General features: G+C 43.9%; 2 protein-coding genes across 2 annotated transcripts in view; one reads left to right on the forward strand and one right to left on the reverse strand.

The window, feature by feature from the left end:
• shcbp1 (SHC SH2-domain binding protein 1) lies at positions 1-20447 on the reverse strand. Its single transcript, XM_044206321.1, has 13 exons — positions 20085-20447; positions 11398-11601; positions 11155-11270; positions 9043-9251; positions 8822-8917; positions 8500-8730; positions 8211-8388; positions 5531-5651; positions 4630-4761; positions 4080-4198; positions 2302-2388; positions 1635-1773; positions 1-1552 (listed from the first exon to the last, which is right to left on the reverse strand). The coding sequence occupies exons 1-13, from the start codon at positions 20251-20253 to the stop codon at positions 1218-1220; spliced, it is 2136 nt and encodes a 711-aa protein (XP_044062256.1). The 5' UTR covers positions 20254-20447; the 3' UTR covers positions 1-1217.
• The window catches only part of tssc4 (tumor suppressing subtransferable candidate 4), a 13203-nt gene continuing 10255 nt past the window's right edge, over positions 19269-22216 (forward strand). Inside the window, exon 1 of the mRNA XM_044206503.1 lies at positions 19269-19557. The gene's annotated coding sequence lies outside the window, so the exon portion shown is untranslated. The remainder of the gene's footprint in view (positions 19558-22216) is intronic.

Consider the following 22216-nt stretch of genomic DNA (forward strand, 5'->3'; position numbering starts at 1 on the left):
TTTTCTAGTTGCACTGTCAGTAATGTTTTATTTAGTTAACAAGAGCAAGGGGGGAAAGTGGTATTTGAATATTTCCATTTATGAATATTAAATTTAGCCATACTTATCACAACATTTATCAAGTAAAATGTGTCCTTATTCCTGCTGAGGTCAGTAAAACCAAGCCAAACATTTTCCCACAGATTCTGGATTTCATAATTTTACCAATATGCACAGCTGGAAAGAGAAACACATCAGTGTCAACACTAAGATAGTGACTGGAGGGCTAAAATGTGCGACTGAACTCAAACTTTATTACTGATCATGACGTCCAAACTCTTCCCAGTGCATGTTAGAAATAAAATGATTCCTGTAAAAGGTCACAGAAGGAGCCAACAGCACGTCCTGTTGGAAGAGCGCACGGATCACTCTGTCTTTATTTGACAGCGTCCATTGTCCAACAAAAGACAAAGTCAACCGGTAAGGCTACTGGTTACGGATCAGATGTGACACTGCGTTTAACCCCAACAAGAATTCGAAACGGTTTAAAATCGAGTTTTGCTAATGAGCTAGTGAAGCGTAATTTATTGAGTTTTGACACCGGAGGTGCAAGCAGTCGTTACCTGAGGGCTCACCTGTCGCCTGTCCGCTCTGCTCCCTCCTGCTCCAGCAATGTGACCGGCTGCCGATTCATCAAGTCTGACTCAAACAAAGGCAACGGTGCGCGGCATTAAAGACTCGCCGCAGTAGCTCACACCCCACATACAAGGTGACCCAGGTTCGAATCCAGCCCGACTTCCCTCAACCATAAAATACATCATCCGACGCCCGAGGCACCGTGCGAACACCCAACTCATCCACAGTGCACTGCCTTCAGCAAGCCCCCACCTTAAAAGGTAACATTTATTAGATCTGTAGTCGAAACACCAAAACTGCATTCAAGGTGACGAGTAGATTTCAAACTAATAATGCATAATAAAAAAAAAAATAGTCAAAACATTTAGCGTCAGGAGCCCAAAGGAATAAATAAGATAAAAGCATTCCTGCAAGTTCAAACGTGGGGATTAATTCACCCTTCATTCCAAGTTAGAAACACACAGGCTCACGACACACCTCGCTGGATGTGAAGCAGCAATATTTATTTCATGATAAACTAAAATCATCAAATAATTATTGCTGAAAAACGCGTTCTGAGCGTGTCGGCGTGTGTCGCCGTTCAGCCGGCCTCAAGTTGTTAGTCAGTAAAAAAAAGTGCCGAAGTCGCCCATGCCGTTGCGTCTGAACTGGTTTCCCTGAATGGAGACGAAGATCTGGTGGTCCATCAGATCCCGGACGGCTCGGCTGCAGGACGTCTCCTTGTTTCTGCTCAGCTGACGACTAAACTGCCACTTCCTGCCTGAGGCGGAGGCTGCGCCGCCGTCTGCAGCGCCGTCTGCACCGCCGTCTGCACCGCCATCTGCGCCGTTGTTGTTCTCCGCCGACTCGGGCTGAGCGTCTGCCGAGCTGCCGGTGGTCGGGTTGGTTGTGGATGCGAGGAGAGGATTGTCTTCAGCTGTGGGTCCAGCAGGGGCTTCTGGGAAGAAAAGCATCGACAGCTTGTTACCACAGACCCGCCTCGTGTCATGTCACTTTCTGCCTGCGTGAGCTCCACCTACCTTCGCTGGTGTCCAGAGGAACTCGCTGTTGTTCGCCGTCATTGGGTTTCACTAGAATCACCCCGTAGCCTTCGTTGTTGTGGATCACATTGTTCTCCATGGTGATGGACGGCATCACATCCAGCTCATCAGCAAAGTCCTGCACACACACCACACACACCATAATCCAGAACTGCACTGAAATAGTCGTCACCACGCACAACACCGGCGGCTCCTTTTAGGCCCATTCCGTTAAACGCGTGGTTCATAAAGACGCCGCTGGCTAAGCCTCGGGGTCAGCTCAGGGCCTGGATCCTGTCACAGCAGGGGCCCAACATCTTGACTCCAAACATGTGACTTTGTGATCAGAGCTTTTGTTTTGTAGGTGCTGAGGAAGAGTCCTCATTGTCCCGTTTTATGGGACGTGACATTTGTTTTGTTGTTGTGAACTCCTTTGAATAGATTACAAGCCTTCCTATTGGCTGCACTGTTGTGTTTCATTATGTATTATGTGTGATTGGTTATAAGTTACACAGCTGAGGAGCAAACACCTGAGCATGAGTAAAGTATTAAAGCGGAGCTCTGTCCTGTTTCTGCGGATTCAGCCTTCATTGTCTGAATAATGCTGCGTACGGCACGAGGCCTCGCGGTGGTCCAGACCCTGAAGACAGCCGACGTCTCTTCTCACCTTGATGAGGATCCCGTCCTTACAGTGATGGATGCCGTTACCGACCAGACTGCAAACACTGCCGGGGTAGATCTCCACACCAGCCCCCTGGACACAGTGCACAGCAACATGACTCAGCACATATTATCAGCATCGCTGTGTATGTTACATGATAAACGACGACGAGTACAGAACTGTTTGAGGCCGTTGTGCAGGCGCTGTAACGGGACAGCTTCCCATTTCTCAAGCAGCGAATTCCGGGTTTCAGAATTAGGAACAGTACATCGTTCTTAAATTTCACATATTTGATGAGAGTCCCAGCCTGAAGATATCTACATGCCAATAGTCAGTCACAGAGCCACCTACTGGCATCAGGAAGCAAGTCACATGTAACAAACTTCATCCGGTCTACACTTGATATCCAGCAACATCATACATGATTAGCGCGTGTTCTCCGCCGCCACACACTGAATGCAGGAAGTGATAATTAACTCCTCTGCGCAGAGCCTGATGGTCGGGAACATTCAGAGCGATGTCAGTCGGCCTCCAGTAGCAAGGCCGCGGCTGTAGCCTGCATATTTGCCGGGCCATTTGTGCGTACGCATGATCTGAGGAAGTTCTACATTAGTTCGCAGAGTACGAACAAATTCAGGTAAGAACATTTTGATGAATCACGGTTTTGCGCGTAAAACTTTAGTACGCATGATTTAAGCAGAGATTTGTAAGTACCATAGACTGTATATCAAGATGGACGACATGACAGCTCCCCAAAAGTGAAGCCAGAACATCTGGATCGCCCCCTGGTGGCTGGCTATAGGTCATAAACCCCGCCCCCTCCATGTTAGCAGACGGGACATGGGCCAAACTAAAAAAAAAAAATCAAAGCACACGTCAAATACATTTTTCCCAAAGATGGTTTCTGTCAGTTTAGGTCGTTCTTATCACACTGGTGTTTGTTCAAGTGTTTGCTTTTCTGATAAGTTTGGTTCTAATTAGTTATCTGATGCTAGAAAAAGGGGGTCAGCTGGGTGTATGAGCAGACTCTGGCCCCAAATGACGTCACCAGTGCAAGATGGCTGTTCCTGTAGCCGGGATATTTTGGCTTCATTCAGTACATGGTAGGAAGTGGAGACGCGTCGGCCATCTTTATATACAGTCTGTGGTGCGTATGCACTGTTTGTGAATGAGGCCCATTGAGTTTACCTGTGTATCAAATGTGCTATACAAAGAAAAATTGACTTGACTAATTTAAGAGATCCTTACCAAAATGTTCTGTGTTTAAGTTAAAAAAAAAAAAGACACATCACCATCAGCCTCAAAATCCAGCCTGGTTTGGGCTCTTCAGTCATCAACACAGACGTTCTATTATCACACAACGTGCTGACACTATACACAACAGGAGAGCCCCTGCATCAGGTGGCGCCTGGAACAGGACTGCTCTTTTCACCTTGAGACGACTCTCTTACTGAACCGTGACACTCCGATCGCATTCATCACAAAGAGAAGTCTCCACAGTTGCTGCCTGACTGAAAACCCTGTCAACCTGTTACGGTACACTCCTAACAGAGCTCCTGTAGCACCTCCTGAACAAGTTTCATCTGCTGAGTGTGGATCTACTGCACTGGCTGCTTGTTTGGGAATAAGTGTTTACTAGAGAGGAGAAGGCCTTGTACACCTGCAGCAGCAGAAGAAGAATCAACAGCTCATCACAGACTGGAGATAAAAGATCCAAATCACCAACAACAAACAGTCCTGACAGCAGGTGTTTCTACCTGTGATCAGCATCACGCAGCGCTCACCTTGGAGCCGTACAGGTCGCACATGTTCATGGCGAGACGGGCCGATGTTCGGACGATAACTCCGGTGGTCTCGCACTGCAGCACACAGTTCTCCATGTTCAGAGTCCCCTGACGCACACCTGACAGAAACCAAGCAGGAAAATACGAGTCGGCACGTTAACAGGCTGTTTGTGTGCACACAACGGTACGTGGGAACAATAAGAATGGTTTTGAGTCAGAAGCTGCAGACAGCTCCAGTCACGCAGACGTGTTAGTGCTGACCACAGTGGACAGATGAAGGTCGTCTGTGTGAATGTGGACGTTATTCAGTCTCTCAGCACTCGTCTGAAATGAATTATGACCAAAAAGACGTCTAACTGTGTGTTACAGCTGAAAAGTTTCAGTTTTGTAGATTCCAACCTTTATTTCAAGGACATTTGAAGACAATATTTTAACCTATGACAGGTTCTGCAGGATCGGCCGGACAGATTGAAATCCTGTACAGACATCACAGTGTTATGAGGAGGTTTACAGTTCTTCTGCCTACAAACCTGGATTCATGTATACTCACACAGAATGCCCTCGATAGCATCGTGTTGGATGAACTTGATGTTGGACAGTCTGATATCGGCTCCTGTGGACTCCACAAATGAGTCGCCCTTGTTTTTCTTCTCAATCACCACCTCATCAGGAAGCCCGAAGCCTGGACCACAGATAACACAAGAACCCCGTCGGCAGGAACAAAGAACAGCGGCAGTGTACAGCAGTTCTATAGCTAAAGTCAAGACGCGCGTGTGTGTGTGTGTGTGTTAGGTTCACACCCTGGGCCATGTCTGAATTAAAGCCATCATCCCACAGGGCTTTGATGAACAGTAAAACTCACTTCAATTCAAAATACTTATCCATCCCTCAAGCCACTTTACAAGCACAAATACACAAACAATTAATTTACACACATAAAGCTCCCGTACTGCAGCTGTTTCACATTCAGGCAGTTTAAAACACAACCTTCATCGTGTGTGGGCTCACCGACAGCTTGTCTGAGGACTACTTCAGTATGAAGCTGTGAGGGATAGCTGCGTCTAGCCAATATTTTTAGAGCCAAGGTTAACACCACCAAGAACAGTCGGTTCTAGTCGGTTTGAAAAAGAAAAAGTTCAAATACTTTGAATAAAAGAGGAATAAAGTGTTAAAGTGCAATATTCTTAGTGTAGTTTATGTGTCACGTCTGCATTGTCATCAAACACAGTTCACACAGTATCTGCAGGTCTGGATCATTTGAAGACTGTCTGTGTTTCAGATGACCGTGTCTTTAGTTTTGGACACCTTTAAATGTAAAAAAACATCTGTAGCACCAGCTCATGTTGTTCTGTTTACTACCCCACGCATCTGTATACACGATCAAACGTCCAGGAGAAAGGACACAACCCTGCAGTGAGCCTGTGGAGGGACTGCTGATCATCCACCATTACCTTCTATAGTGATGGAGTCTGGAAGGAAGATGGAGCTGCTGACACTGTAGATCCCTGGGAGAACAAGGACCACGTCACCCTGATGGCACGAATCCACCGCTGATACTGGGTCTCTGTGGAACTGAAACACACACACACACACACACACACACACACACACACTAATGTAAGTGTTCTGTACATTGATCGTTGCCATTAAACGGAGAGATGTGTTAGCGTCAGAGCTTCATGAATCTGGGTGTTTTGCTGACCAGGAACAGGATCCAAAATGGACCTCAACTTTATTTATAGAGCACTTTACACACAACACAGTAGATCCAAAGTGCTTTACAGCACACACAGAGGAAAACGAGAAAGAAGGAAACAAACTCAAGAGAAGAAAAGTCAGAGTGATAATAATAATAATAATAACAACATTAGTAACAGTAAAGGCACATGGTTGCACAGAGCCCATAGTGACAACTCAGAGACTTCAGGGGAAATACCTGAGCTGGTTAGTTAGGCACAGTTAAAGGCTAGTGAATAAAAGTGTGTTTTAAGGTGACTCTTGGTTTTGGGGCAGCGATAGACGTCCCTGTACCCATAACACTTCATCTGACCAAAGACTTCCGTCTGTCCCGAGATCCAGGACTCAGTTTTCTCTATGGGGACAGGAGTTCTGTAATGTAAGAGGGAGCACGACCATTTAACACTTTGAGGACAAACATCAGGATTTTAAAATCAATCCAGTAACTAACAGGCAGCCTGTGAAGGGAGCCAAGAATGGGACTAATGTGCTTCCTCTTTTTGACCTTGTTACAACTCTTGCTGCTGCATTTTGAACTAGTTGGAGACGGGATAAACAACACCGAGTGATACCAAAAATATAACGAGTTGCAGTAATCGAGGCAAGAGGTTATGAAGGCACTGAGAACTTTCTCCAGGTCAGAAGTACAGAGAATAGATCTGAGTTTGGAGAGGACGGAGCTGCATGAAGCTTCATTTTACTACCTGACTGATTTGTTTGTCAAACTCCAAGGTTTTTTGCATGTGATTTAACAGAGGGGGGCAATGGACCGAGCTGAGGACAGATAATGTTGGTCAAATGCTGTGGAGAAAGTGTGCAGCCATTCAGGATTTGATGTCCTGAAGACAGTTACTGAGGTCAGTGAGTTTGCAGTAGTTATTAGGCTCTAGGGGGAGGTAGATCTGTGTGTCATCCGGCTGTGGAAAGATATCTTATGTTTTTGAATAATGTGGCCTAGCGGAAGCAAATGGATGGAGAAGAGGATTGGACCAAGTATGGAACCTTGGAGACCCCTGCCCATTGGTTTAATCAGTGAATGAGAATGGAATAATCTACGTGGTTTGACAACCGCATGTTTGAAAGATTGGAGAACATGACTGGTTTCCAGGGAGCTATGGATAATTTAAAGAATACTGGGGCCCATGGTGCCAATAAGTTCTTTGAAGAGTTTAGTTGGTATAATGTCGAGAGAACAGGGAGGTCTTCATAGAAGAGATAATATGATGGTTCTGGTAAGGTGACAGAGTTCAGAGAATTTAGAACGGCAGTGTTCTCAGAGGAGATGGACTAGACTATTTACAGATGGAATAATACTAGCTCCGAGGTCATGTATTTTTTCTCTAAAAAAGTTTAAGAAATCCTCACATTTAGAGACAGATGCTTCTAAATAGGAGGTGGAAGTGGAGGAGGTGACAGAGTTTAACACTAAAAAGTATCCTGGGATTAGGAGTTTTTGTCATTAAGATCAGAAAAGTTTCGAGCCCTAGCATTTTTGACAGCCAGCAGGTATTTATCCAAGAAATCCTACAGAATTTGAGATGAGATCTGCAGTTTATCCCGCTTCCACCTCCGCCCTGCCCTTCTTGTATCTCTAGTATTGTTATTTAGCCACGGTGAGGCCAAAGGCTTACGTTAGTTTTGACCAGTGCAACAGAGTCAAGGGTGGCTGAAACAGTACTGTTAAATAGAGAGACAAGCTCCTCTGTGTTCACATGAGATGGTGCAGCCGCGATACTGGTCGAGGCTGCACGAAGCTAAAGCTCCAAAAGATGAAAAAGGGCCTAGAGAAATAAGGGAGCACTTAAGAGCATTTTTGTGAATTACGGCGACCCCACCAACTTGTGCATGTAACCTGGGTTGATGAAAGTGAGAGTAGCCAGAAGGAGTGGCTTCAATGAGAGGGGAGAGGTCATCAGGGGTAAGCAGTTTAGAAAGCTTGACAGATAAATGATTTGTTTGACAGCGATCTCACATTCAAGGGGGCCACATTTGGAGGAAAGGGGAGGCGATAATTTACTGAACAAGATACTTTGGAGACAAATTTACAGTGTCTGGGTGTTTGATTGGGATATGATTTACAGGTAGAGCAACTGAATGTGGGTTAGACAGTCCACGCCCCATGAGTGGTAGGGGATAAATTGTGAAAAAATTGGACAGGAACTGGAAATTTAAGCTACTCTGTGTTACATAAGCCATTTCACAATTGAGAATGACTTCCGGATGGGAGCCGAAACGTCTTGATTCTGAAAACAGTGTCCAGATGACTACGACTGAAACCTTTTCTACAATAACCAATGCATAGTCAATGTTTGCAGAGAGCAGCTTTCTCCCATGCAAGACCTGTCTACTGCAGCCCGACCCTGGTCATATTGTTAGTGTGAGGGTGGTACTGACCTGAACCTCAGTGTCCTCAGAGGAGCACAGAGGCAGCAGTCTGTCACTGAGGAGGGACTGGAGCTGGATGGTGCTGCAGGAGGCTGTGACCACATGGACCACCTTCATACCCGATGCTCTGGGCCCACGGCTCTGCACACACTGCTGCCTGGCATTACCTTTGTAGCCCAGCACATACCTGGAACCAAGATATTGAGGGAAGGTTAAATAAGACCGACAAAGAGGAATCAGGAAGTAGTGGCGATGGTGTAGGGCATTTGAAGACGGAGAATCTCAACACATCTCCTACCTCAACAGGGGGTTCTCGAAGATATGCAGCTTGCGTTTGAACGTCTCCAGCTGGTCATAGAGCTTCAGACCCTCCACCATGGACACGTTGTCCAGCTCCGAGTCCGAGTCAGTGCTGAGGCCGCTGCGCAGCACCGAGAACTGCTGGAAGCACTGGGAGCACTTTTCCAATAAAGACTGGTACTCTGCCACCAGGCCTCCTGGGACTCGGTCCTCTAAGATGTCGTAGTAGCTGAGAGAAGACACATTTTCAATTAGGATTCGTGGGGATGAACCAACACTTTTAAATACATCATCATCACCCAAACAAAAGGTGTACTCACAGCCTGAGACGAGGCTCCACACAACGAACAAAGTAGTCAAAGTCATCATCTTCATCTTCCTCATCCCATTGCCTCCAGATGTGTTTATAGAAAAACCTGCAGATAGATGGGGAAAGAGAGGAGGAAGAAAGGATGGCACAAATGGGCAGTAAATTTTATCAGATCTTTTAAAAATGTGGAGAAACAACAACAATTCAGCAATCGATTCAGCAGAGTCCCACCTGAGGTGCTCGAGTGCGAGGGCGGTCTGATCAAAGTCCCCAGACTGCTCGTAGACCACCTGGAGCTCCTGCAGAGGGACTTTGTGCTGAGTGGCCTCCAACAGAGATGCCATGGCCTCCTCAGTGAGTTCACAGCCTCTTGTGTCACACTGCAGAGGCAGCACCAGCCCCACGCACGCCTTCAGATCCTTCATGTCCACATCACGCACCTGAAATCATAAGCAGCTCTTCAGCGCCAACATTGGAAATCATGAACAGCTGTTCACTGTAAACAAGTTCAACTGAACTTTCTGTGCAGTTACAGATTTATTTTGGCAGCTGCTCAACTGTAAGTTGTTTAAGTCAAATCAGTGGGCTGTTGTAAAGGATTTATAATCATCTTCACTTGTTATATTATATTTCAATCCAACTATTGAGCACATTTCGAATTTATTTCAATTTTCCAACTGGTCTGGTTTGCGTTCACAAAAGCAAAACTCAAACGGTCCAGAAATCGTAAACAAAAGTCATGTGGTGGAAATGTCGTGTGATTATTGGTCATACAGTCTGCGTGTAAAAAGACAACAAACCCCTCCAAATTTCTACCTGGATATCGTACATCATGGAGCACCGTCAGGTTCTGTGCATGTTGATGTTGATCTGGAGCGCATATCAGCAGACTTTATAGACTGCACATATGAAGGTCTCGTAAGACAGCGGGTATTAAATTATTTAATAATGCAGGCATTTCGAGGCTCTGCCACGAGACAGTCTTATCACAGAAGACGGCTGGTTCTGATGAGATCCCACCATGACTTGTTTGCAAGTGGACCAGTGAGGTAAGTGGGCGACAAGTACAAACATGCAAAAATCACTAAGTTTTGTCATTTTGGTAGCAAAAGTGCTGGTAACGAGTCACCAAAACAGGAATAGAAAACATTTTTTAACCAATAAAATGACACATATAATGGTAAGCTTCCTGTGATTGTCTCAAAATGACCAGAGTTCGAGTCCGGCGTTCACATCGACCCAAACAAACCGCCCTAAGGGGATAAATGCTCCAGGGTTCGGTTCAACCGGACTAAACAAGACTGGTGTGAACCTGCCCTAAAAGTCACTGTAGTGTATTCCTGTTGTTACCATGTCTGTAATGAATTGGCACTATATAAATAAAATTGAATTGAAGAACTGTGGACAAATTAGATCACTAGCAGATTAGCTACACTGTGGTGCAACTCTGATGTCTAGTGGATGTCATGAATAGAAAGACATAAATAGTAAAATTATCTCTTGCTTGTTTTTTCCAATCACTTATAGACACCGAACCCCCACTGACGTTCAGCATTGCAAACTCCTACCGATAGTTCCTCGACCTTTCGGGTACCAGATGCTACAGCTGAGGAACTCATTTTAGACCCTGCTTCCTCTGGTCAAAAACCATGTTAGGTAAATGGTTTGTAGGCTCCTGGAAAAGTTCCCGCAGTAGAAATGGGCTAATACAAGTTCCTCCAAATCCCTGTTCTGACTCAGGATTGATATAAGGGTTAAAGGTTAGGTATGCGATTCTAATACAACACACGTCTGTTTGGCAAATTCAGCAAATATCTCCTCACGATTCACTAGCTGTCTGTTCAGTGTGTGTGCTGAACAAAACTCTGGTGTTTGCACACAGCCCTGGCTCTGTAAATGGGAAACAAACAAAGTGGCTCGGACCGGGCCACACAACGCTATTCCAGCCATGATTTGTGTGTCAGGTATCGTTAAATGACACAGACATTCAGCTGACTTTCTAGTTTGCTAAGATCTGCTGCTGTTGTGATGTTAGCTGTAGCAGCAGGAGAGTTGTGAGTATCGCTGTCTGGAGCTGCTGTGCTGGCTCTGGGAAACCGTCTCATCCTCTGTGGCTGTTAGCTTCGCAGCAGCAGCAGCTGTAGGGACAGTTTAACCTAGCTAACTTAACCCACAACCTAGCTAACGTTAGTAACATTACTTGCTGTGTCATTGTTTGCTCTATATCATGGTATTTATCATGGTATTGGATTTCTCCAGAATCGCATACCCCAAGTTTAAGTGGGGTGAAAATAAAGGTACATTTACAATAGTAACAGAGACATGTCTGAAAGTTGGTCTCACCTCCACCAGAACATCAAAGACATCAGTAGTCCACAGGGCCAACCAATCACATGGCTCCACCACCTTCTCCAGGTAGTCCGCCGTGAAGGCCTTCACCTCAGAGGGTTTACAGTCTCCTACACACAAATATGTACAAATATACATAAAAGGACTGAGATCAGGGATGTAATAAATGATGATGATGATTATGATTATTATAATATTTGAATCTAAATATGTAAGAGTGTGTGTGTGTGTAGTTACCGAGCATATAGTCCTGGTACGCCTTGAACCTCTCATAGAACAGCAGATGGCTGGTCTGGAAGGTGTCAGGAAGACCTGAATTCACTCCTCCATGACGCTCACACCTCTGCAGCTGAGTCCCCGACTTTTCAGTGTTAAAGTGGTCTGTGCCACTGTCATCATCATCACTCTCATCTTCATCCTCCTCTTCATTCTGAAAGAGAGCTTTTGGGAAAAACATGCGTATGATGAAAGAGCAGTAGAGGAATTTTGGATTTCTTTTCCCTACTTTTGGTGGGTCCAGGTATCAGCTGTTCATAAGTTCAAACTGAGCCTTGTTCTAAATTCAGTGTTTACTAAGGGGAGTTTTATCATCACTAAATTAAAAACAGGTTGCACCTCACTAACTAGTTCTTACATAGTGATTAGTTGTTACTAAATATTTACAGCCACTACCTGCCAGGTGTTACTTTTATATAGCTAACTGAACCAACTGACAAAGCTAACATTAGCATGCATAAATCTGACCCCTTTAGAGTAAAAGAGTACGGTCGACATATCTGAAACTACTAACTGAATATGACATCCGATATCCTTCGGCTGCTCTGCCTCAACTCTCTGTGATTTACGGAGTTTACTGATGGACAGATGGACAACTGCATTGGGTCACTAACATAACATAATCGGTCTTCTGTGGAAAGATTAAACAACCACAGCTAACACTGTAGTTCAGTGTTGTGTTGCTACTCACCTTAATTCAAACCTGAGGAAGGAACCACAGAGGGGACTGTTCCATTCCACTATGCCATATTTCAGGTGCTTAATACAATATATAACCCTCCTCCTGATTTAGAAAAGCTTGCACATTTGTCAGACAGTGTCATCATAACCTCCAAGTATGGAATTAGACCCGAGTACACAGCAACAGAGAAACATGGACATGTATTAAATCAAAATCACATTTATTGGTCACTTCACTGTATACACAAGTATAAGGGCGAGTGAAAGTCGTTTTTTATATTTTATAAGATCTATAATTACCTTATTTGACTTATTGTATTTTAATTGTTATATCTTGCTGTTCAATTCAAGTAAATTTTATTTATATAGCGCCAATTCATAACAGAAGTTATCTCATTGCGCTTTTCCTATATAGCAGGTCTAGACCGTAATCTTTATAATATTATTTACAGAGACCCAACAAATCCCACCATAAGCAAGCATTTGGCGACAGTGGCAAGGAAAAACTTCCTTTAAGAGGCAGAAACCTTGGACAGAACCAGATTCAATGGTGGGCGGCCATCCGCCGCTGCCGTGTTAGGTTTTGACCCCTACTGTACTCCCTGTATGCTGCTGTGGCACCTACATTTCCCCTAAGGGATCAATAAAGTGCAATCTTATCTCAACCAAGACGAAAAGACTTCACATGATTGTACAGTAACAGTACACATTTGTCGTGCTATATGTTATTTACTTCTACTTTGGCAGATCCGCTGCTGAAGTTATAAAGATATGACAGCTCATTTGGCTGCCAACTCACAGCCACAGGTTTTTATTAACTACTATTACAGTAATTTAGTTATGATTATGTAGTTACTCATTTGTAACACTGAACCCCAAATTGCTCCCGAGAGCTGTGCCTTCGGTGTTTGAGTGTGTGTGAATGATTAATTTAATGTTTCAAACTCTCCCACCAGCCTTTGGGCTGCGCCTCCTCATTTACATACAGTTTGAAAAGCCAAATGTTAAATGACAAACCCCTAATGGAAAACAGAAAAGATGAAATTTAAAATGTCAATAGGTCAAATGATAAAGTTCAAACGCAAAAAAAAAAATTTAATTTGTTCTATTTAAGCTTTTAATTTAATTTAAGCGTTTCCATTTCCCATTTGAGTTTCATGTTTGACGTTTTTCCTTTTCTTATTTCCATTTTCAATTTTATCTCTGTTAAAGGGAAAGCTCTCCATAATGCCAGAGCAGCCTACTACTCATCATTAATAGAGGAAAATAAAAACAACCCCAGGTTTCTTTTCAGCACTGTAGCCAGGCTGACAGAGTCATAGCTCTACTGAGCTTTAATGATAAAATTTTAACTATAAGAGAAAAAATTCATTATGTCCTGCCCTCTACCGGTACCGATTTATCTTCAAACACAGGAACCTTAGAAACAACTGTAAAACTTGATATATATTTCGACTGCTTTGCACCTATCGACCTTCTTCAACTAGTTTATTTGAGGATTTTCAGTCAGAATTTAGAGTGCATCATAGCACAGAGACAGTACTGGTGAAAATTACAAATGACCTTTTAATTGCATCAGACAATGGACTTGTCTCTGTACTTGTCTTGTTAGATCTTAGTGCTGCGTTCGACACCATTGACCATCACATCCTATTTCAGAGACTGGAACATTCAACTGGCATTAAAGGAATCACACTAAGCTGGTTTAAATCCTATCTATCAGATCGAGCTCAGTTTGTACATGTTAACGGTGAGTCTTCCGTGCACGCCAAAGTTAGTCATGGAGTTCCACAAGGTTCTGTGCTTGGACCGATTCTATTTACCTTATATATGTTTCCTCTAGGCAATATTATTAGGAAGCACTCCATAAACTTTCATTGTTATGCATGTGTCATATGTTATGCATGCATTAGTTACTTCTAGGTTGGACTATTGCAATTCCTTATTATCAAGCTGCCTGAATAAGTCCCTTAAGACTCTCCAGTTGATCCAGAATGCTGCGACATGTGTACTTACAAGAACTAGGAAAATATATATTTCTCCAATATTAGCTTCTCTGCACTGGCTCCCTGTAAAAATCCAGAATAGAATTTAAAATCCTTCTCCTCACCTACAAAGCTCTTAATGGTCTGGCACCATCGTATCTTAAAGATCTCATAATACCTTATTACCCCACTAGAACACTGCGCTCCAAGGATGCAGGGTTACTTGTGGTTCCTAGAGTCTCCAAAAGTAGACTGGGAGCCATAGCCTTCACTTATCAAGCACCTCTCCTGTGGAATCAGGTCCCAGTTTGGGTTCGGGAGGCAGACACTATCTACACATTTAAGAGTTGGCTTAAGACTTTCCTCTTTGATACTCTCCTCTCTCCTTCTGTCACTTTCAGCAGGTATTTCTGCCTCAGGAGCTGCAGAGTCTGGATCTGTGGTTGTGGGCTATTTGCTGCCCCCGTGTTCCTGCTCGACAACTGCTACTACAGTTGTTGTTATTGGCTCTGTTACTGATGCTGACATTATTTTTCCTAATAGCGGTCATTCCTATTATTATTATTATTATTATTATTATTATTATTATTACTACTACTACTACTACTACTACTACTACTACTACTATTATTATTATTAACTTATTAATAGTCTCTCTCTCAAAACTTAATACGGCAGCAGCGGATGGCCGCCCACCATTGAGTCTAGTTCTGCCTCTTAAAAGGAAGTTCTTCCTTGCCACTGTCGCCAAGTGCTTGCTCATGGTGGGATTTGTTGGGTCTCTGTAATTAATATTATAAAGAGTTCGGTCTAGACCTGCTCTATAGGAAAAGTGCAATGAGATAACTTCTGTTATGAATTGGCGCTATGTAAATAAAAGTGAATTGAATAAGAGTCTTTTCTTTAAACGAGTCATTTTAAACGTTTCCATGTGTGCAGTAAGTCACAGCAAATATCGTGGGACATTTAAGCAGCAAAACTAAAAACTGTAGTTATAAACTTGACAGGACACAGGAACACTCTCCAGAGAAAATAGAATCAAACTTTTAGCTTCTTAATTTTTTAGACAGCTGTGATGGAGCTCAAGATTTATCAGAAGGACGGCTGCTTTACTCCAAACAGTTGCACTGTATGAACCGGGACCGTTTTGGATGTGTAGAAGAACACAGAACATTAATTAACGTTAGATCCTGACCGATCCTGTCTGCGTGTCGGGAGATTTAAATTATCACTTAAGTTACACTGCTTTGGCTCGTGTGTAAATGCACACAGCGTCTCTCTTAATGGGGAGAGCTTCACCACCCTCTTTCACCCACCCGCAGCCCATTTGCTATTAATCAGAATATTCAAATTTATGACCCGGCCCACCCAATCCACAGATTATCCGCAGGCCCTGCGGATATAACTGCGATCTGCGCATCGCTACTGGGAACAGTGTTTTTGCTGTCGGAGCATCGACGTTCTGAAATTCAAAATCACAATGTCTCCAAGAAACACGTCCTGTGCCGTGATAGGTGCGTGGTCGGCAGAGCAGCCACCCTACCCGCAGCGTTTCAGCGCCAGGCAGCAGCAAACCGAAACAGTGAGTCAGAAATGATAATAAAATTTAACACTGCTCATAATATAGCCAAAGAAGAGCTACCTTTCACTACATTTAAGTCCATTAAAAAACACATTTATCTGCACCTTTATCCTGTTTACAATCATTTACATGTGTTAAGAAATTACCAATGTGTATGGGTAGTGACAAAAAAAGGTAACGCTTAAAATGTATTATTGGGTGCAGCTAAATGAAAAGGTTAGCCACACCAGTGCACACTTGCTCCTCTACCCTTTCGGCCACCACTGCCTTCTGGTCTGTGTCACAGCTGTTTTAGTTAGAGTGTATTGCAGCTTTGAGAGCAGCTACTCTGATTTCCCTTCTTTGTGATGCAACCCAATTAGAAAATGTATCAGCATGTTAAAACTCCAATCTGAGCCAGGCCTTCTCTATCAAGTTTTCTCCTTTTAATCCTGCTGTCCGGTTTAGGCTATTTTAATTGACATTAGCCTGACTCGTAGCTGGTAACTAACTAGCTTCAACTCTGCTGTTAAGAGTACAAGAAGACGGCACAGTAACAAACGGGGACTTTTTATTTATTTTCTGTGGCAGGAAATAACACACAGCCTTTCACTAACTATTATACTGCAAGCGGAGCTCATCTGGACACTTTATGGAAGTAACATAACTACCCGACACACACTGGGAAAGGCTCACTTTCACAACAAACCCGTCACACATAGGTTACCCACAAGACCACCTTTCTTAAAGGGGACGGCTTGGCCGGTAACACACAGGTGCAGTTAGACTGTAGGTGTGCTAACCAGAGTACTAATACCAACTTTGAAAATACTCCACTACAAGTAAAAGTTTTTCTAAACCTTACTAAGCTAAAAGTATGTAAGTATTATAGCAACATTTACTTAAAGTACTCATTGTGCAGTAAAAGGGTCCCTGTAAGTGTTTTCCTATTATATCTGACGTTTCTGGTTGCACTATTTGAGAATTTACGCTATGTTATTCTAGAGAAAATGTGTATATCGAGATATATATCGCATATTAACAAAAAAAATAGAGACATTATTTATAAGCCATATCGCCCAGCCCTAACTGGACGCAGACCAATTACGCTTAGTGTCCTGCATAGACGCCCCCCAAAGGCCCATTCTGAGCCAGAAAAAAGCCTATATTTTACATTTGGCGGGTGTACTGCTGAGGACCCAAGGTAGTGCAGCGGTTCTCAACGATGCTGCAAGCAGCACTTCCAGGGGGGCCAAGCAACCAGCCCGCTCCGAACGGGCACTGCACTAGTCCAACTATAAAGGCAGGAATCTCTGTCTGTCTGGTATATGTGTGTGTGTGTGTGTGTGTGTGTATGACCAGGCCTGTCGCAATAATTCCATTAAATGATATATGGACATGACCTTGGTCGGTTTTGCCCGTTGTGTTTGTTTATATAAGAATGTCGCCAACATGATGCCAGAATAAGCAGCAGGGTGTTCCCTACATTATAAGACTCAGGGCACTGCGCTTCAGTGTTTTTCACAGCTCCTGAGCCCAATGAACACAACTATGCCGAGACACGTTTTGCAGTCATTTCTGGTCGCGCTGGTTCTGTCCTCTCGTCGTCTGCTCGCTGTGTGGAGTTTTAACGTGGGTGGGGCTCAGGCAGCTTCAACACACACACACACACAGTGTTACCAGCCTGGCGACTTTCTCGCTAGATTTAGCGACTTTTCAGAACCTCTTAGCAACTTTATTTCTTAAAAAGCGACGGACGACAAATTTAGCAACCTATTGAGAGCATCAGGGACAAGGCGAGAAATATTATTATATTGTAATTGATTCCCAAGCATTCTGCTCAGAGTGATAGCAATCCTCCCCTCTTGCTCCGTGTGCAGCAGGTTTGAGCTTCTTTCTCCCCAGATCTCTGGAGTACAGGGTTCCTATAGCTTGTAAATATGTCGTAAATCATTTGTTTGATCTTCTCCCTCCCTTTGTAGATTCAAATATACATTGTCTCTGTAGTGAGTTTGCGATTATTTGTCTAACAGTTTCTCCATCTACCTTTTTTTTCCCTTGCTGCAACCGACAAGCCCTATGCTTTAAGCAAACGAATGCCCTTAAAATGACACTCATTTATTACTATTACTGCTGTATAATGAATATATCGTCCAACAAAAGTAGTTGTTGTGACAGGCCTATATATGACCTTTGCATATCTCGAGGACCCTTCATCCAGTTGACTTCACACTTGGTGGGTGTATTGCTGAGGACCCCAGTGTCGAATGTGAATTCAATCGGATGAGCGGTTCTCGAGAACGGTGCAAGCGGCAATACCGGGAGCCAAGCAATCGGCCCGTTCTGCACTAGTTTCTATTAAACGCAAATAAAAATCAAGAAGCCAAACAATTAAGGACACTGCGATCGATCGGCCACCGATCGTAACCGGCCGATATTCGTTCTAAAAAGTTTGATCGGTGGTCTCTATGAAAGGAGAGCAGATCGGATGACTCAATGCCGCGCAGGTTTATTAACGGCCGGCGAGCGAGAGTTTGCAGAGAAACAGAGAGAGACGTTAACTGGTATTAAGTTAGAAGCCGTGGAACAGTGAACACACCTGTTGGTGCCAATGTCATCAACAACACGCCTCCTCCACGTGGCTCAGCTGCTGCTGCGAAAATCCAAATTTTTTTGGCGACTTTATAAAACATACTGCTGATGAAGAAAGTCAGCAGAGCAGACAGATACAGGGAGAGGCAGGCAGGGTAAGCCGGTGTGTGTGTGTGTAGAAAAGAGAATTGAAGGGAAAAGCAAGGTGGGCAGATTAAAGTAGTTTGTGAGTAAACACCAAAATAAGGTGGAGAATTAAATACAAATATAATGGTGAAACAGGAAATAACCTACTAGAAATAGAACCCCCCACCCCCCAGCCAGCCAGCCAGTCTGTGGGAAACACTGAAGACTGTACTTGTTAAGCTCTGAGCGGCTCCTAATAAGCGAGCCTGGGCTGCTGTAAGTGGAATATGTTGCACATGTTGCCTGCCAATTAATAAACAGTTGTCGATTCATGATACTTTCTCATCTCTTAATTGTAATACTTAATATGCAGAGTTGTTAAGAATAGTTAAATAAATAAATAAATAAATAATGCTACACAACATAGCCGATAGTGCTTCCAGCCCCAAAACAATCTCAAGCTGCCACACAACAACTAATTCCTGACTGGTGTTTCTGTGGTCACACACGAACCACAGCCCAACAAGCTTAACAAGCTTCACGCTGACTGTCTGAATACACCTGGGGAATGGGCCCACTGTGGCTTTACATTTCTTACACTGAATCAACTCAGCACCAGCCAACAAATGCACAACCCGTTTACTGTGAGTTTATGGAACTTCTACTATCTGCACCACTTTTACAGAAATGTATGAAATAGCAATACTGATCCCAATGAAACTGTACACGTAACGTAATTATGATGATGGGCAGATTTGACCGTGGAGCAGCTACAGGCCACCACACTGTCGTCTCAACAGATCTTCCAATGATATCCATTGGTTTTCTGCAAACAGGTAAGACCAGTACCACCAGTATCGGAGGAAGTAGCGGCCTGTCCGACAGAGTACTGGACAGGATACATGGCTGGGTACACGGTGGAGCGCACAATATCGTGTGTGTGTCGGTTTCTGTCTGCCCCTCAGCCACAGAATCCACACTGCTGAATACACAGCAGTAGGTCATCAAAACCCTAGACTGCATCAGATGATTGGATTCAGCTTTATTGTCACTGCACAGTGCACAAGTACTGAGACAACGCCATGCAGTTCAGCATCTAACCAGAAGTGAAGATTGTAAGGATTATTACAGCCTTTCATTTCACCAGCTGAGAGGATCTCAGCCCACCATGAGCAGGTTAGTATCTCACACACACACACAGGAGAAGGAGCTTTAATCATTAATACAAATCTGCCCAGATCTAACATTTTAGAGACCAAACAACTATTCGATAAATCGAGAAAATGGTGATGCAGATTCATCTATAATGCAAATAATCGTTAGTTGCAGCACTGACCGAAGCCACTGGGAGGACATTGGCTGACGCAGCCGCAGTAACTTTCCCACTGACTCTGTTCATCCCCCTCACGCTTCCTCGTATCAGTTCATTTAATGATGGAAAAGTAAAGCGTTAACAATAACATTAGCCAGTAACTTACTGAACAGCGTTTGCTCCCACTGGGACACAACTGTGACTGCTACGGTCACTTTGATACAGAAAACGGAGTGTTTACACGCACTCTGGCCCACAAACTAAGTTACATTAGAAGTCAAAGGTACATCAGGCAATAACGTTACTAGTTAAGTGGAACAGCGGAACGTAACGTTACGTAAGCTACCGCTGAAGTATTTTAACAACGAACAAGACAAAACATGACACAGACCTTGCGCTATACCGGACACATTATGTCCCACTTCAGAAATCCCGTTGTTCTTTTCCATGTCGAGTTCAACGTTAACGTAAGACTCCAAATCAACCACCACGACGTCTGTCATCTCGTTTCCAGTTTCCCTCGTTCCAGCAGACGGGCTTTCCCGTGCTTCTTGCTCCATTACGAATGACAGAAAACTACTGAATACGTCGCCGAGTAAATCGTGAAGGGCCAGGAGCCTGTGGCGCTTCAAAGTTTTCTCAGTTTGACAAACAAACCAGTTACTTTCAAAATATTCCCGGTCTGCAGAGCCACAGCCAATCGAGAACAGTACAACTGCAGCATGTCCCGCCCCCTAATACCAAACTCCTGTGAGCCAATGGGAAATGGGTAGGACTGTTGAGCATGCGCAGGACGCTTTCGCAGTTTATAAACCGCATGAGAGGCATTCATGGATCACAGGATGGAGTCGGCCTGTCCTCCCCTGTCAGTAATACAGTTTTGCCACAGTGTATAATTGTCCAAATACTTACGGAGTACACTGGTGTATCTCTTTAGATAATGTAAATGTAAATGTAAAACATTTCTATCGACTACCTGTTGCGACCAGTCAAGTCGCAGGAGTCGGAATGGAGTAGTGGGTAACTACAAACAACTGTACCGTGAATGTAACAATCATGACTTTTGGGAGTGAGGACGAAGGATGGGACCATGGAGGCATGGAGTGGCAGAAAGCGGCGTTCAAAAGGAAGAAAAAGAAAAATGGAAATAGTGGTAATTTAAGCAGTTCAGGGGCAAAGACAGCTAGGGCCTCTCTGAAAAACAAAACAAGGACTGGAAAGTCATAAATGTGCTGCTGAAATGACATGTATGATAACTGAAGCTGCCCCTGTACAACTGTGGACTGATGAGCGTAGCTTGGCTATTAAAGAGAGAAATAGTGCTTTCAGAAACAGTTTGATGGAATATAAAAGGAAAAGAGCCAGAGCACGCAACATAATGAAAACAGCTTAAAGGAGACAGTTTAGTTCTTCTGTTGGAAGAGAGAGAGAGATGTGGCTCGTGTATGGAATATGGTTAAAAGATGAGTGGGAGAAGGTTAAACAATAAAACATAAACATCAGTACTTGCAGATGGAGACCAATCAGCAATAACAGAAATAGAAAAAGCCAAGCTCCTAGGAAGAGTCTTTGCCAGCGTTCACAGTGGAAATCACCTCACTGAGAGACAGAAAGGAAAGAAGAAGTCCTGAAAGATCATGAGAAGGTGCTGGTAAAGAGGCAGAAACCAGCTCCGCTCTGGATGTGGACTTCACCTTGAGGGAAACGAGAAGGGCAGCAGATGTTCTGCTCCGGGACGAGATCAGCTGAGTTATGCTGTGTTCGGTCAGTTACCAGAGGGAGCGTTAGAAACAGTGGTGACACTTTTCACTAAGATACGGACAGAGGGAAGACTACCTGTGAAGTGGAGGATGGCGTGAATCTGACCATTCGCTAACCCAGGAAAGACCAACAGCACTAGCCTCACACACTGTCAATGGATGGAAAAAATGAGTGTCTACAGGTGATCATACTTTTTAGAAAAAGGAAGAACCACAGCAGACGCTCTAATTAAAGTAAGTCATGAAATTGCAAAGACCCTTGATATGAAGGAAATGATGGCTGTAGTTTTCTTTGGCACTGAGAAGCTTCTGATGATGTGGAGAGAAGGTCAACAGGTGGAAGGTTAAGGATCAGGGGTTTTCTGTCAGACACAACATGGCAAGCTAAAGTAGGATCAGAATCAGTCCAGTTCTATTAAGATCATGATTAATGATATCTTTGGAAATACAGGGACAGGTGTGCAGTCAGCAGTGTACACAGACGATGGAGCAATCTGGAAAAGGTGAATAAATTGCTCACATGTGTTGAAAAGTTTACAGAAAGCAACAGTCAGTGTAGAGAGATGGTCGTATGGCTGGGGACTCGAACCTTCAGGAGCAGAACCATCAGGCTTTACGCTGCTCAGTGAAGAGAGAACAGCTGACGAGCAGGGGTTCACACTACAGCAAGCCTTTAAATATCTATGGACTGATGAAAAACACACATGGAAGAAGCATACTGAAGATATCGAGGCCAAATGTAAAAAGGTGTTAGATGTAATGA

The sequence above is a fragment of the Siniperca chuatsi genome, linkage group LG1, assembly GCF_020085105.1.
Source record: "Siniperca chuatsi isolate FFG_IHB_CAS linkage group LG1, ASM2008510v1, whole genome shotgun sequence".
In the NCBI taxonomy this organism is placed as follows: Eukaryota; Metazoa; Chordata; class Actinopteri; order Centrarchiformes; family Sinipercidae; genus Siniperca; species Siniperca chuatsi.